General features: G+C 46.0%; 1 protein-coding gene across 2 annotated transcripts in view; it reads right to left on the reverse strand.

The window, feature by feature from the left end:
* Positions 1-1,070: 1,070 nt before the first annotated feature.
* The window catches only part of RASSF3 (Ras association domain family member 3), a 69,702-nt gene continuing 57,731 nt past the window's right edge, over positions 1,071-13,041 (reverse strand). For both annotated transcript variants that reach the window (XM_087442075.1, XM_087442076.1), the window contains 4 exons: positions 11,066-11,173; positions 8,670-8,907; positions 6,821-6,930; positions 1,071-3,715 (listed from right to left, as the gene is read on the reverse strand). In XM_087442075.1, the coding sequence (XP_087298201.1) occupies positions 3,566-3,715; positions 6,821-6,930; positions 8,670-8,907; positions 11,066-11,173 (606 nt within the window). In that variant the 3' untranslated portion in view covers positions 1,071-3,565. The remainder of the gene's footprint in view (positions 3,716-6,820; positions 6,931-8,669; positions 8,908-11,065; positions 11,174-13,041) is intronic.

The raw sequence follows: 13,041 nt of genomic DNA on the forward strand, positions 1-13,041 counted from the left end.
CGCCAGTAGGGGAGCGTGAGCACTTAACCGCTAAGCCAGGGGGCCGGCCCCTAAGCTTTTTAGAATAATGCTCGGCGGTTGGTACTTTGTTTGAATTTGCTGTTATAGTATAGAGCCTATCCCTGCTCTTTCAAAAAACAAAACACCTAATTAGGATCATCTAACAGTCCCAAACGCAGTGTACAATTCTTAAGAACTGATTCTGCACCATAAGAATATTTATTTAAACAAGTTATCAATTGGTGACAAATTCTGAAGCAAAATCTGGGGCAGGAAGCTAGTTCCCTTTAAGGGATAAAAATGCCAAAGCGTCTTCCTGCACCTTGGGTAGTAACCCAAGCTGAACTCCCAAGCCGGAGTTCTCCGGATAGTTCAGTGCAAAGGGGTCTCTACATGGGGCCATCATTTTCTACCATCCTACTTTCACTTATAAAGCAGCTGTCTGTCCTGCAATGTTGCCTGGTCACCAGTGGAGCAGCCTCGCTATTCCACCTGCGCCTCTAAGGGGCAGCGCAGGAGCGAAGACCCTGCCTCCCGCAGAGCGGAGGCCTGAGGAGAGGGCAGTGGGGCACCCAGGGGAGAACCCAGTCGCCACTGCTGACCACCAAACACTCCCATCCCGCGGGAGAGTCATGGTGACCAAAAAGTACAAATACCTCCATGTTGAAAGTGGTCAGTTTCAAGGAAGGGAGACCTCAGGGGCCAGCCTGGAGGTGGAGGGAGAGGATTTCTAAGGAGCCGCCCATGTTCTATTTGTAGTGCTCACAGGGCATCCACTTGAGAGTAATTCTTTAGACTGTCCACATGCTTTATACTGTTGAATGTATGTGCATCTCACAACTGTTTTAGGAAGGTGTTATACGGGCAGACACTCACCCAGGGTTATTTTCCCCAGAGGATACAGCAAAGGAAGAATGACGTTTGGGAGGACAAGTGTGCCCCATTCAAACCTGGTAAAAGCTGTCACCTTCCAGCAGGTGTCCCCTGTATCTGCAAAAGCAGCTCACCCTGCTCCCGTGACGTTCTTTCATCTGGCGTATTATCATAAATAAAGACGCACAAACATCCACTAACAACTTCAACTTTTAATAATGGAAACAATTTGCCGTTCCAGAAACAATTTTAGGGAAGAAAAATCTTCCCTATAAAAATAAACTTAAACTCATCGAAATTATAAATATTATAACTTTTTACTTCTGTGATTTAAAATGCTCCCCTGCAATACTACCCCTTCATTTAACATCGTTCCTGTACCATCACATACTGAAGAGAAAACAGTATTACAGCAAAGCTTAATTTAACATAAGAATTTGTACAATGATTTTTAAAAATCTTTGGCCTCAGTGGCCTTCCCTCTTTTACACATTAAAAACGTTGCTGCGGTCACCAGTGTTTGAGAGAGAGTATCAGTCTGCAAAGAACCTGTACTGACAGAATTTCAATACAGCAAGGTTTCCAAATTGCAACTTGTAGTGCACACGACAGTGAGCGAGGTTCTGGAGAACGCAGATGAGGATGCCTATTTTAGACAATCTACTTCAAGTAAAAAAAAAAAAAAATTCACAGATACCCATCAGCTCCTACTTTAGGTTCTAACAGTGTCTTCATCTGAGAAACAAATGCTTCACAAAACATAAGCTTACTGGAATGGGTAATTAAGAGACCAGGTGGTGGATAACAGTATACTCAAACCCAAGCCGTAGTCTGAATAGTAAAACCAGTATAAAAATCATGAAGGCATTCCCTGAACAATGAAGGTAAAGTGTTGGATGACAATGTTACTAAAACCTCATCAATGCACTAAAAAGAAGTTACATGCAAAATTAAACAAGATGTGCCATACATATTTTATAGCTAGTTCTACTTTTTTTTTTTTCCAACTTTCCTTAAAAAGTTCAGCAAGATATGATTGTCTCAGTAACGTGTGTGGCACAGCAATAACCAACACTTCCATCTGCCTCCCACAAGATGGGTCTTCTCTGAAGAGTCAGAAGGGCCACCAAGAGGAGACAGAAATACAACAAAAGGCACAGTTCACTTAAGAGGCAAAGAACTGAAGCACCTCGGAATTTCAAAAAGAATCCATTAGGTGTCACCAAAGTGTTAACAATTCCTTGGGAATTTATAAACAAACAAAAAATATCCTAGGCTAAAAAGACACAGTAAGGCCCCTCTAGAACCACAGCACCCCTTGCCCGTTGTTTTCAGATTACCTGCTGCATAAGGTGAGGGTATTCAACCTGCTTTAGGAAGGCTCTATTGCACATGCGATTCTTTGGTCGATAGGAACACGCACTTGCGATGAAGTGTTTCCATAAGGAACCCCTCTGCGTGGTCAGTGGGGGTGGACTTCCTCCCTCTCCTGGTCCTGGGTCTTGAATCCATGTCCCTGTTCTACATTATGCAAGATGATTTCACTGAATAAGAGACAGTGAGAAGGAAGAGGAGGGAGAGGGAAGGAGGCAGGAGGGAGGGGAAGGGAAAGGAGGGGGTGATTGTCAGGAAGTGTGCTGTGCGCTCTTTACTTGGCGAATCTCCCCGCTAATGGTGGGGGAAACAGCTGCCCTCACCCAAACTCCTCCTCAGCTCTGAAAACGACCTGGGGAAACCAGAACTTCACAGGAGTTAGTAAACGTCACCTCTCCACCTGCCCAGAGAAGCTGCCCCAGTCAGACCCTCCACTGTGGGAAGGAGGCCCCAGGCCAGGCCCTGAGGGGGGCAGCTGCGGCCGTGGGAGGCCCGTCACCTGGGTCTGGAGGTCGCCTCCTGAGTGCTCCACCCGGCTCTGGGTCAGCTGCAGAGTCAGCCCTCCTTGTGGTCGAGGTCCTACTTTCTTTGGTTCTGTTCCCACATTTGACCTAACAGGAAGTCAAGCACTACTGCGGGGGGTCTGACATTTCAAAACTGAATGCTTTTCCACCCGGTCACCAGCAAATACATCCTCCTCCTCTACCATCAACTCGTCGCCCAAACACCTGCCCTCGGAGCCCTGCCTCCTCTCGCGCCTTCATCCAAACTTGCTCTTTACTCTCTTTGTCAGACTCCTCCAAAATCCTCCACAAAGCCCTCGGAGTTCTAGCTTCCTGTGCCTTTCAACTCACAGGGACCATTTCCTCTGACATTTAAAAAACAAAAACAAAAAAGACAGGTAGTTTCAACATAGGACAAGTATTCAGATAGATTCCTTGTTAAGCTTGTAAAAAATCGTTTGCACATCCTTAAGCTTAACATCAACATCACATAATTAAAATAACTAAAAGAAAATAAGGAAAAAAACAACAACCCAGAGTTCACGCTTCAAAGCACTCTAGAATGCTCCAGATGAGAACAGATTCACAGCTTGCCAAGAGGTGACACCGCAGTGATGTAACAAAACAAGCTTGCAGAATCCCTCACAGAGGACGCCTAAGGTGCAGGACGCTGCGTGACCAGGTTTGGGAACTACATCTAGAGAGAAAAAGGGGAAGCCCTTAGCATCACGGGGCAAGAATGAGCCCTCCGAGAAGAGACGGTTGCTGCTGGTCCGCACACATCCTGCGCCAGCCGGGCGGCGGGAGCCCGCGCCTTAGCCAGGCTTCCACGCCTCGCTGAGGGCTTCTTCCAGCTTGTCTCGGTAGGCCGCGTAGCGCTTCTTCAGGCTCTGCAGCTGCTCATCTTCTTCCTTGTCCAGGATCCGCAAGAAATTCTGTAGTTCTGGAAGGCTGAAGGCTTCCCACTGTGAGAGAACACAAAAAAGAAAAGCGCCAGGTGTTTCATCCCGCGTCCAGACTTAGGAAAGCTGACCACCAGCACATGGGGGTGTGGCTCCCTCCCTCCAGACCCACAGCCCAGTGTTTACAGGAGCTGAGCCCTGTTACCAGCGCTCCCTCCGCGCCCACTCGGCGCAGCTCCATGCCCTCTGCTCCCTGCTCCTCCCATGGGTTCTCCAGAACGGCTCTCACTAAGGCCAAAGGCCTCCATATCCCCACAGCCATTAGACACCCCCACTCCTGATCTGACCCCTGGAGGCGTTAAAACGATTCCACACCCCTCCATCCTAAAGCCCTCTCTTCCCTCTACTTGGAGTCATCACTGGTTGCCTTCTTTCTCACCTCCCACAATCAATTTCATCACTTCCTAACACTTCTCCCATCAGCCTGCTCTTCCCCACCTCTACTGCCCCCTCGTGCTGGCCACCGTCATCCTGGGACCCCTCCCACCCGGCCTCCTCACTCCACTCTTAAACTCCCCAATCTGTTGCCCAAACAGCCAGCCAGGATACTCTTTGTAAATGTGAATCTGGTCATGACCCTCTCCTGCTGAGGATCACTCAATGGCTTCCCTTGGTTGTTTCTGCCAAGTCTGAAACACCCCAAGCTCTCATGCTGTCCCCCTCACTCACTACCCCAGTGGCTCTGCACATGCTCTCCCCTCCTCCACTCTGGCTGGCAAACTCCTACTCGACCTTCAAGTCTCAGTTTAAATGCCACTTTCTCTAAGAAGGCCTCTATGCTTTCCTCCCCTCCCTCCCACCCAGGACTAAGTCTATTAGAAAGCTCTCTCTGAGCACTGGTAGCCCTGATCACAAAAGATTTTAAAGTTATTTTAATTATTTGCTTACTGTGTGTCTGTCCGTCCGTCCGTCTGTCTCTCTCTCGCCTACACCTCAGCTACACAGCAGCCATCCTACTACTCACTACTGGGGCTTTGCCTCTTGCCCTTGAGGCTCTGAGTTCTGTTTCCCTAACAGCACCCAGTACTTGGCAGGCACAAAATAAATGTTTGTGGCATTTTAAAAAAATTTTTAATTAAAGCAGGAAATGTCAAGAGGGTATCTGGCATCACCTGATGCCACTCCACGTCCTCCCCTCCCAAAAGGGGGCCCTGGGTACCGGCTGAGCATCACTGCCCCGGCCAGGAGCAACTTCCACTGAGGAATCCCCAGGGCAGGAGGGCAGGGAAAAGCCCGGAGACAACCCCATACAGTGAATGGAGAGGAGCCAGAAAAACCACCAAGTGGGCTCCATGACAGAAGGCTTCCGGGAGATGAATTTTGAGCTGGTTATTAAAGAAAATAAACATGGAGTAGGAAAGCAAAACTTTCTATATTAGAATATTCCATTAATTAAGAAAATTAACATTTTTCACATATGTTTTCTAAAATAAAGACATTATAAAATATCATCTCCCTCCCACTCCCTGAAAGCTATGGAAAGCTTCTTCCCTCAATTCATTAACCTTAAATAACTGAGAAACAAGACCACCATACAGAGGTCCCACAGAGCAGCAGGGACATTAAAACACAATGCAGGGGCCGGCCCGGTGGCGCAAGTGGTTAAGTGCGTGCACTCCGCTGCGGCGGCCCGGGGTTTGCAGGTTCGGATCCCGGGCGCACACCCACGCACCGCTTGTCGAGCCATGCTGTGGCAGCATCCCATATAGAGTAGAGGAAGATGGGCATGGATGTCAGCCCAGGGCCAGTCTTCCTCAGCAAAAAGAGGAGGATTGGCAGATGTTAGCTCAGGGCTGATCTTCCTCACAAAAAAAAAAAAACAAAACCAAACACAGTGCAAAGTAAATTTCACAACTAAGCTACCATAATTCCCTCCCAGACCTGAGGGGCTCTCACTGCACTGGACTCTGTGCAATATGAAAAAGACCAGGACCAAGAAAGACAAAGCAGCGATGAGGCTTTGCTGACACGTCTGGCTTCGGCTGTCAGAGGGCACCTGCCATGTGCCAAACTAAAAGGCCAAAGGAGACTTCTGCAGCCAGCTTTGTCTCCAAAACGAGAGTGAATTTTAAAAACCTCAAAACATTAGCATCAAAAGAAACTTCAAAAATGTCCAAAATCACTGTCTTCCCAAAACTCCCTAAACAAAGTTCCAATTTACACTCACAGATAAATATACTATTTACAAAGCAAGTTTACATACATTTCTAATTTGCGACTCAAAACCACCTTTTAATGTCTTCAGTCCCAACTTTACAGATATTAAAACTGAGGACTGAAAAGATTAGAAGATACACCCAAGGTCCGGCTCCCAATGGAACAAGAGGAACAGGAACCTCCTGGTTTCCTAACTCTTAACCCAGAAATCTTATTCTCACTGCATCACAAAATGTTCTACATGGACAGTTCACACCAGTCCCTGTTCCAGATGCAAGACTGAGGCCCAGAGCCTCAGAGACGCACTCAAGTGTCGTTTTAAAGTTGACTCTTGATCTAGAATGACAGTCCAAAGTGCTTTTTCCTTCACCTGAACTGGTCTAAATACAGTCCTCCCTGGAGAGAAAATGGTGAATGATACATATGTAAACATAATGTCTTAATCATTTGGGCAAAAGGAGAAAAAAAGATTCTAGAAAGTTAAATGTCTTTTGCAGTAAAGAGACTGCATTTCCTTTGATTTCCCTGTACAATGACCTTGGTTAGTGGCAAACATTTGGAGAGTGTCAACTTTCAAAGTTCAGCTGGATTAGAGTAATTTGCAGGTAAAAGAGGCGAAAATGACTCTGGGTGGAGATCAAGTAAAAAACTTGATTTCCTTCCACCTCTGAAAATTATAGGCCGACATAATCAGTGCGGTAAACGAATTCTATTGTAGGCTAACTTTGGGTCCATTTCTGACAAATCACAAAAAACACAGAAAACACACAGAAAGCTGTCCTCCACAGGACCACCTTTCCTCCCAGGACAGACAGACTGACGGACACATGCACACACATTCTCTCTCCCCTGCCTTCCTCCTCAACCCCGGCGGTGAAGGCCCCACACTAGAGCAATAAAACAGGGCCAGCTGGTCTATAAAGTTTAAAGCAAGAATAAACCATCACTCACCTCTCCAATTTCATGTTCACGAAGAACAAAACTAAGTGTGTCTGTTCTGGGCCCTGCTACCAAACGCAGGTAGAGGGGATGTTCCCGATCTGAGAGCTTGCAGGCGTAGACTGGGTAAGGAAACAAGCAATGTGTCACTAACAATAATGAATCGTTCCCTAGACCACACACGCCCTACCATCCCCTCCTCCAGATCAAAGCAACAGTCTGTTCCCCAGCCGCCAAGTCACCATCCTCCTCATCTTATTACCACCAATAAAAAGCCCACAGAAGAAGGAAAGCGACACTATTTCCGTCCTGTCTGCACAGTATAAACTGTGCCTTGATTAAAAAGCAAACAATTTTCAAGAATGAATTTAAATGGGTATTAGTCCCCAAATGGGCTTACAATTCATTCTGCTTCTCCTTTTAGAAAACAAGAAAGTTAAAAGAGAATCTGCAACCCCTTTAAAAACAATAAAAATATACCATCCAAAGAACATGAAATCAGAGCTCTAGGAGCAGATATCTCTACAGATTAATTTAGAATTGGCAGCTGCAAACAAACCAGTCAGAATACCAGCCCTGGGGGCTTTAAGCACAGCTATGTGTGTCTCATGCTGCACGCACGCGCGCGCACACACACACACACACACACACACACAGGGGAATGGCATTGTCTGTAATGTTGAAAGATTTGCCAGCGATGAGGGCAATACTCCAACAGGACGCTATTAGTGTCAGAATGAGCAGCTGACGTCCAGGTGGGCAGGCAGAGAAACTGGCATGACAGAAATGCCATCTGAGCTTATCCACGCTATTTTGGCACTTCCGGACACAAGTGCATGGTAGGCGCCGATTTCCCTGTGGATGTAAACTTCCCCCACCCTGCTGAGCCTGGGCCTCTGGAGGGCAGGAACCTTGGCCTATTCGCCTCTGTATTCTGCAAGGCCCAGCCCACAGTATGTGTTCAAAAAATGCACCCACACTCAGCAACTAGCCAGGTTGCATCCCCATGCAACTAAAGGACCTTCCTGTCATGTCAGGTTGGTATATTTTTCTCCATAGCTGCTTTAGGCTTTACCCAGAAAAACTTTAAAAAATTTAAATAGCTGATTGCTCACACATACACACAATTTTCAAATTAGCACTTCGTGAATCCCTAAATCACTCTTGTCCACCAGTGGTATCAATTTCTGCTTGAGTACCTAACCTGGAATATCTTAGTTTCATGCAATAATTTAATACTCTCTTGCTATCCACTAAACATGAGTATTAAGTTCAGACAGGCAGACTCCAGATCAAAATGTTATTCCCCATTGTCTGTGCCTCACAGAGGCTGAGGAGCAAAATGCCCCAGAGTAATGGCCAGTGAGACCAGCTAGGGAAACAGAAGAACACGGGGGCATGCCGTTTACGTGGGTGAGTCTGAAATGCGCAATAACGCACACGTGCCTCCCCATCCTCAGGGTCTCCGGGGAGGCAAGTCCAGCAAACCCCTCCACGTTCAGATGCACATCAAACATGAAATGTGCTACTGAAACCTTCAGGCACAGAGACACTCTTTTTTGTCCTAAAGAGCATTAAAATCAAAGCTACAAAAAAAAAAAAAATTCAAAGCTATCCCCCTGTGCATGTCACAAAAACCTCCAAAAATGCCTCCCAGCTCCTGAGCAGACCCACAACTGTCCAACTCGGAAATACGGACAGCCAGGAAATATTAAGTGCATGCCATGATCACCACGGCTTACAGAATCCATCCCTGGGCTCCGACATAATTGACGTGGACACACCATCAGTCTTCCTGCTGCTAATGAGGACAAAAGATGCAAATGCAGACAGCATTTTAATTTTAAGCATGGCAGTGTACCTTGATCTTCCCTATGACAACGCTTATAAAGTGCAAACTTGGCAGGGCTCTCGGTCACGAGAAACTTCTTGAGCAGGGCCTCAATCACCTCCCCCACAGTGTTCGTGCTGCTGATGTGAAGAGTGTTCATGCAGCCGTTGCTGCTGGGCGCGAGCTTTCCAGGGTTCGGAGACGTCTGCGGAGGTTTGCAGAGTTCCATCTGCACTTTAATGAAGCCAGTGTAAATCCCGTTTGAATTCTGGAGCGGGAAGAAAAAAGCACACGCTTAGCCGGGCTGACGGCGGCATTCTGGGGAAGGAGCACATCAAAACAGATACAGGACCGTGCAACACTCTCTCTCTCTCATTCTTTTCCCTTAAGCTCTCTCCGTGGCAGAACCTCACTGCCGAGGGCCCCTAAGGGGATGACCTGGGAGGGAGGTTAACACACCCCAGCAAAGTGCTTCCAGAGGCAGGTCTGCAGGGCAGATGTGGCGGCTGGACTGAAGCAGCCTCCGAGTGCGGCAGCCACTGAAGTCCGAGACTCACGTCTCTCAGGCCACCTGTGACAGGCCAGGGCCCAGTGGGGTGGCCACAGTCCCCTGGCGCAGATGCCGGCCAAACCGCAGGGCTACCGATGCTCGGGGGATACGTCTAGGCCCCCCGCTCAGAGGAAACCACATCTGCGCCTGAGGACCAGCTACCGCACAGAAAAGAAGGTCACAATTAGGACTCGGACGTCCCGAAGTCAACAAGGAGTGGACAGTAAGAAAACAAGCTATCTTCACTCCTAGTGGCTATTATGGTACACGCGACATTACCAATTCTGCCTAAACTCCTTCATACAGCACGTATCCCATACAGCACGGGACACATGAGGATCCGGTTCAGGCACCTCAAGCAGCAACATTTTTAAAGCAAATTCAAGCTACAATGTGAACTACAGCTATTATAATATACGCACCTGTCTTTTTTGTGTTAACATGTACTTACATCTCCTTCTCTATGTATTTTTTTAACAGCTTTATTGAAGTGTAGTTTTTATACAAAAAACTGCACATATTTAATATACATAATTTGATGAGTTAGTTTAGTACTTGTCTTGATTGATGGTAGAATTACTATTTCTTAGTTGCTAAAAATAGTAACAATGGTCTTCACTTTTTCTTTTTACATTCAGTATATTTAGAAATATTGTAATGTTTTAAACACATCCTCAGGTGTTACATATAAATGACACAGTTAAAGAAGAATATTAAAAACTTCCTTTATGGTCCATTCTTTTTGTTTGTTTGTTTCTTAAATTATATGGTCCATTCTTTTTCTTCCTTTCCACAAGATCAATTTACAATCCTAATTCACTTGTTCATTCTTGTGGAAAGTATTATATAACACAAAAAATTCTTAATCTTTGAAACAACATGGAAACTTGCATCTGTTTTAATCTCCTTGCGGGGAGGGGCAGTGGAATTTGTCTGCTCTGATGAAAACTGTGTTTGAAAAAGGAGAAACATCACTGCTGGAATAATGCAGCATAATCGTGAGATCGCCTGCCCCTCTCCTTTTGGCAGAGTCCCACCAGGGAGGGATCCTTTACCACAAGGGTTTATATGTAAAAGCTCCCCTGAAGGGTCACAGAATTCAGTACAGCCTGTTCTAAGCAGGTCACCCTGTCCCTTGCTGACCTCTCTCAGTTCACAGTCAATAGACTGACAGGCAGCAGTCCAAGGTCCTGGAAACTGGCACCAAAGGGTGGCAGGTACCTCGAGGAAAGCCACCAAAAGGGCGGGTGAGGCACAGCCCCCAGTCCAGTTAAGAGGAACATGAACACTCCAGCCTTGTTGTCAGCTCTCCTTCCATGTCAACAAGCCCCATGCAGAATTCTCCCTCCTACACCCGCACTCCCCACTGCGCTTCCAACAGTGTTGGCACGAGGTCGCAGAAGCCTGAAACAACACGGTGTAGGAAACTGGATATTACTCACATCATCTTACACCAACAACCAGCTGAGAAAAATCTCGGCTCAATTATATTCCAATCCACGGGCACAAAAGCGCTTTCCTGACACTTCCAAACTTATTTACACAAGATAAAACTTATCTAAGGCCTTAGAAATCTGAGTTACCACCTGTTATGTTAAACAGGCAGTGATTACATGCAATGCTAAAAATTCTGTGGGGGGGGGGTCACAAAATTTTTTAAAATAAAATTTTAAGAAGTGTTAACTGATTTTGAGATACAGCTGCTTCAAAATACAGCTTTAATTCGAAAGACACAGAAATATTTCACTTTCCCGTCCTGCACACCTTGACAAATCAACTCCTACAGGTATGAGTCAGAGATTTTAAGACGTACAGATTGTAGCAGCAACAACTTATATGACATGTTGTCAGTCTAAACAGTATCATGGGCGCTTACCAAGGTCATCTTCAACTTGTCCGTGACTGCTAAGTTGTACTTATGAACTTTCTCTTTGATTTCCTCTTTGCTGAGGTAATTGTGGGTTTCCTTCTCTTTCTCCGCATCCTAGAAGAAAAACAAGCCATGCCACACGTGAGCAACCAGAGAAAACTACGCAGATAAGCCAGGACTCTTCTCACGTGCCACACACACAAGAACAACTATGAGCACCTCACCTTGAAGCGCGCACGCACGCACACACCATCACACACACACACCCCCTCACATTCAAACTCTCCAGGCTCATCCATCAATTATGATTCTTATTCCATCAGACTACAGTCTTCCTGAGGGATATACCAAATAAAACTCATTTGTCAGCGGCTAAAAGCAACACTTCATTAAGTATTATTTTGCAAAACTCTCTGCTAACTTTCTCTTGTGCAAGCACACCATTCCCTAAGAGGACCTGCTAGACTGGCCATTTCTATTTTAAACCATATTTAAAGACACAGACAAAAGTTTCTCTTTAGTAAATTCTATGAACTTTCTGATCGTTATAGCTTTACAATATTTATCAGCAAAATGTATGGTAGTTAATAAATGTTAACGGGCACTAATCACTGACCTGCCAAATTAGACGAGCAGAGGGTCATTTATCTTCCAGACAAATCCTCATGTCAAGGTACAAACAGCCAGACTTCCCCTAGCCACCCACTCACTCCCAGCCCTCAGGCCTCACCCCACCCCTGCCTCCGCACACTCTGGAGGGGACAATATTAGTTAAACCCTCTTACCACTGTGAAGATTCACTAACAGTTTATTGTCCAAAGAGCTCAACCAGTGCACGACATTATGCAACGGCTAGTATGTGACCACAGATGCCTAACTTCAGGACAGTGGGACCTCACGAAGCCGAGATTAGATACAAGGCACCTGACTTGTATCGCATTTAATTCTCCCAACAATCTAACCCAGTAGGTGTATTACTCCAGTTTCCAGATGAGATCAAGTTTTAAGAAGTAAATTAGCCTGCCAATAGAAACTTAACGGTTCTGTGGAAGTGATGGAACTTACCTGAAGCCTGATCCCAAAGTAACTCCAACTGTTCACTGAAACCACTAAGTCCTTCCACACGGGTGACCCCAGGGTGTCCTCTTTTGATCCTCCCAACAATAAGCTAATTAGCATCCCCATGTTACAGACAGGGACACTGAGATTTACAGAGGTTAAGTGGCAACCAAACTAGTGAAGAGACCAAGCTTAATTTTAATCCAGGTCCTCTATGTGTTTCCACTCAATCGAACCCACATCCCCATCGTGCCCACATGGCTGTTTGACAACTTGAAGAGAGGCTGCATAATCAGATTCAAACCTGAGCAACAACTCAGAAAAGATGAAGGGTCCTAACAATCTTCAAGACAGAGAGGAAGAGCATTTAAAATCAGATGACTTATCCCCCAAAAGAAAACCTTTGAAAAGGTGCCTCTTTTCCAGCCAGACACTTGACCCCATCCTCACGGCGGGACATTTCCAAGCAGACATCTGCTCCCATCTACTCACTGTGAGCCAGAGTTACATACACACACGGAACGCTACAACAGAACTTGCATGGACACCGTAAGAGGATAAAACAGCTCTTGATCCATTCAGGTCTCAAGTTCTTTGATTTCAGACCCTGAGGAAGATGTGCTGACTATAAATTACCTAAGTCACTTCTCAATTTCAGTACCGTCCTAGTGAAGTCTGATGCTCAGTGTTGGGCGACCCTGGAGGAACACAGCACAAGACAGCAGTTCACTCCCAGCTTCAGGAGCCAGCTTCCAAGTCCCCTGGGAACAATCTGCCTGCCAGTGTTAAACCCCAACGCAATCTTATTTTTGGTGTCACTGGTTAGGAAGAAAAATAAGCTGTAGATTAAAATAACTTTTCAGAAGCTTCAATGACTATTTCCAAGGATATTTAAAACATACACTGCATGTCTCTGCTCACCC

This window comes from Ceratotherium simum, chromosome 17, assembly GCF_057802395.1.
Source record: "Ceratotherium simum simum isolate JZ-2026a chromosome 17, ASM5780239v1, whole genome shotgun sequence".
In the NCBI taxonomy this organism is placed as follows: Eukaryota; Metazoa; Chordata; class Mammalia; order Perissodactyla; family Rhinocerotidae; genus Ceratotherium; species Ceratotherium simum.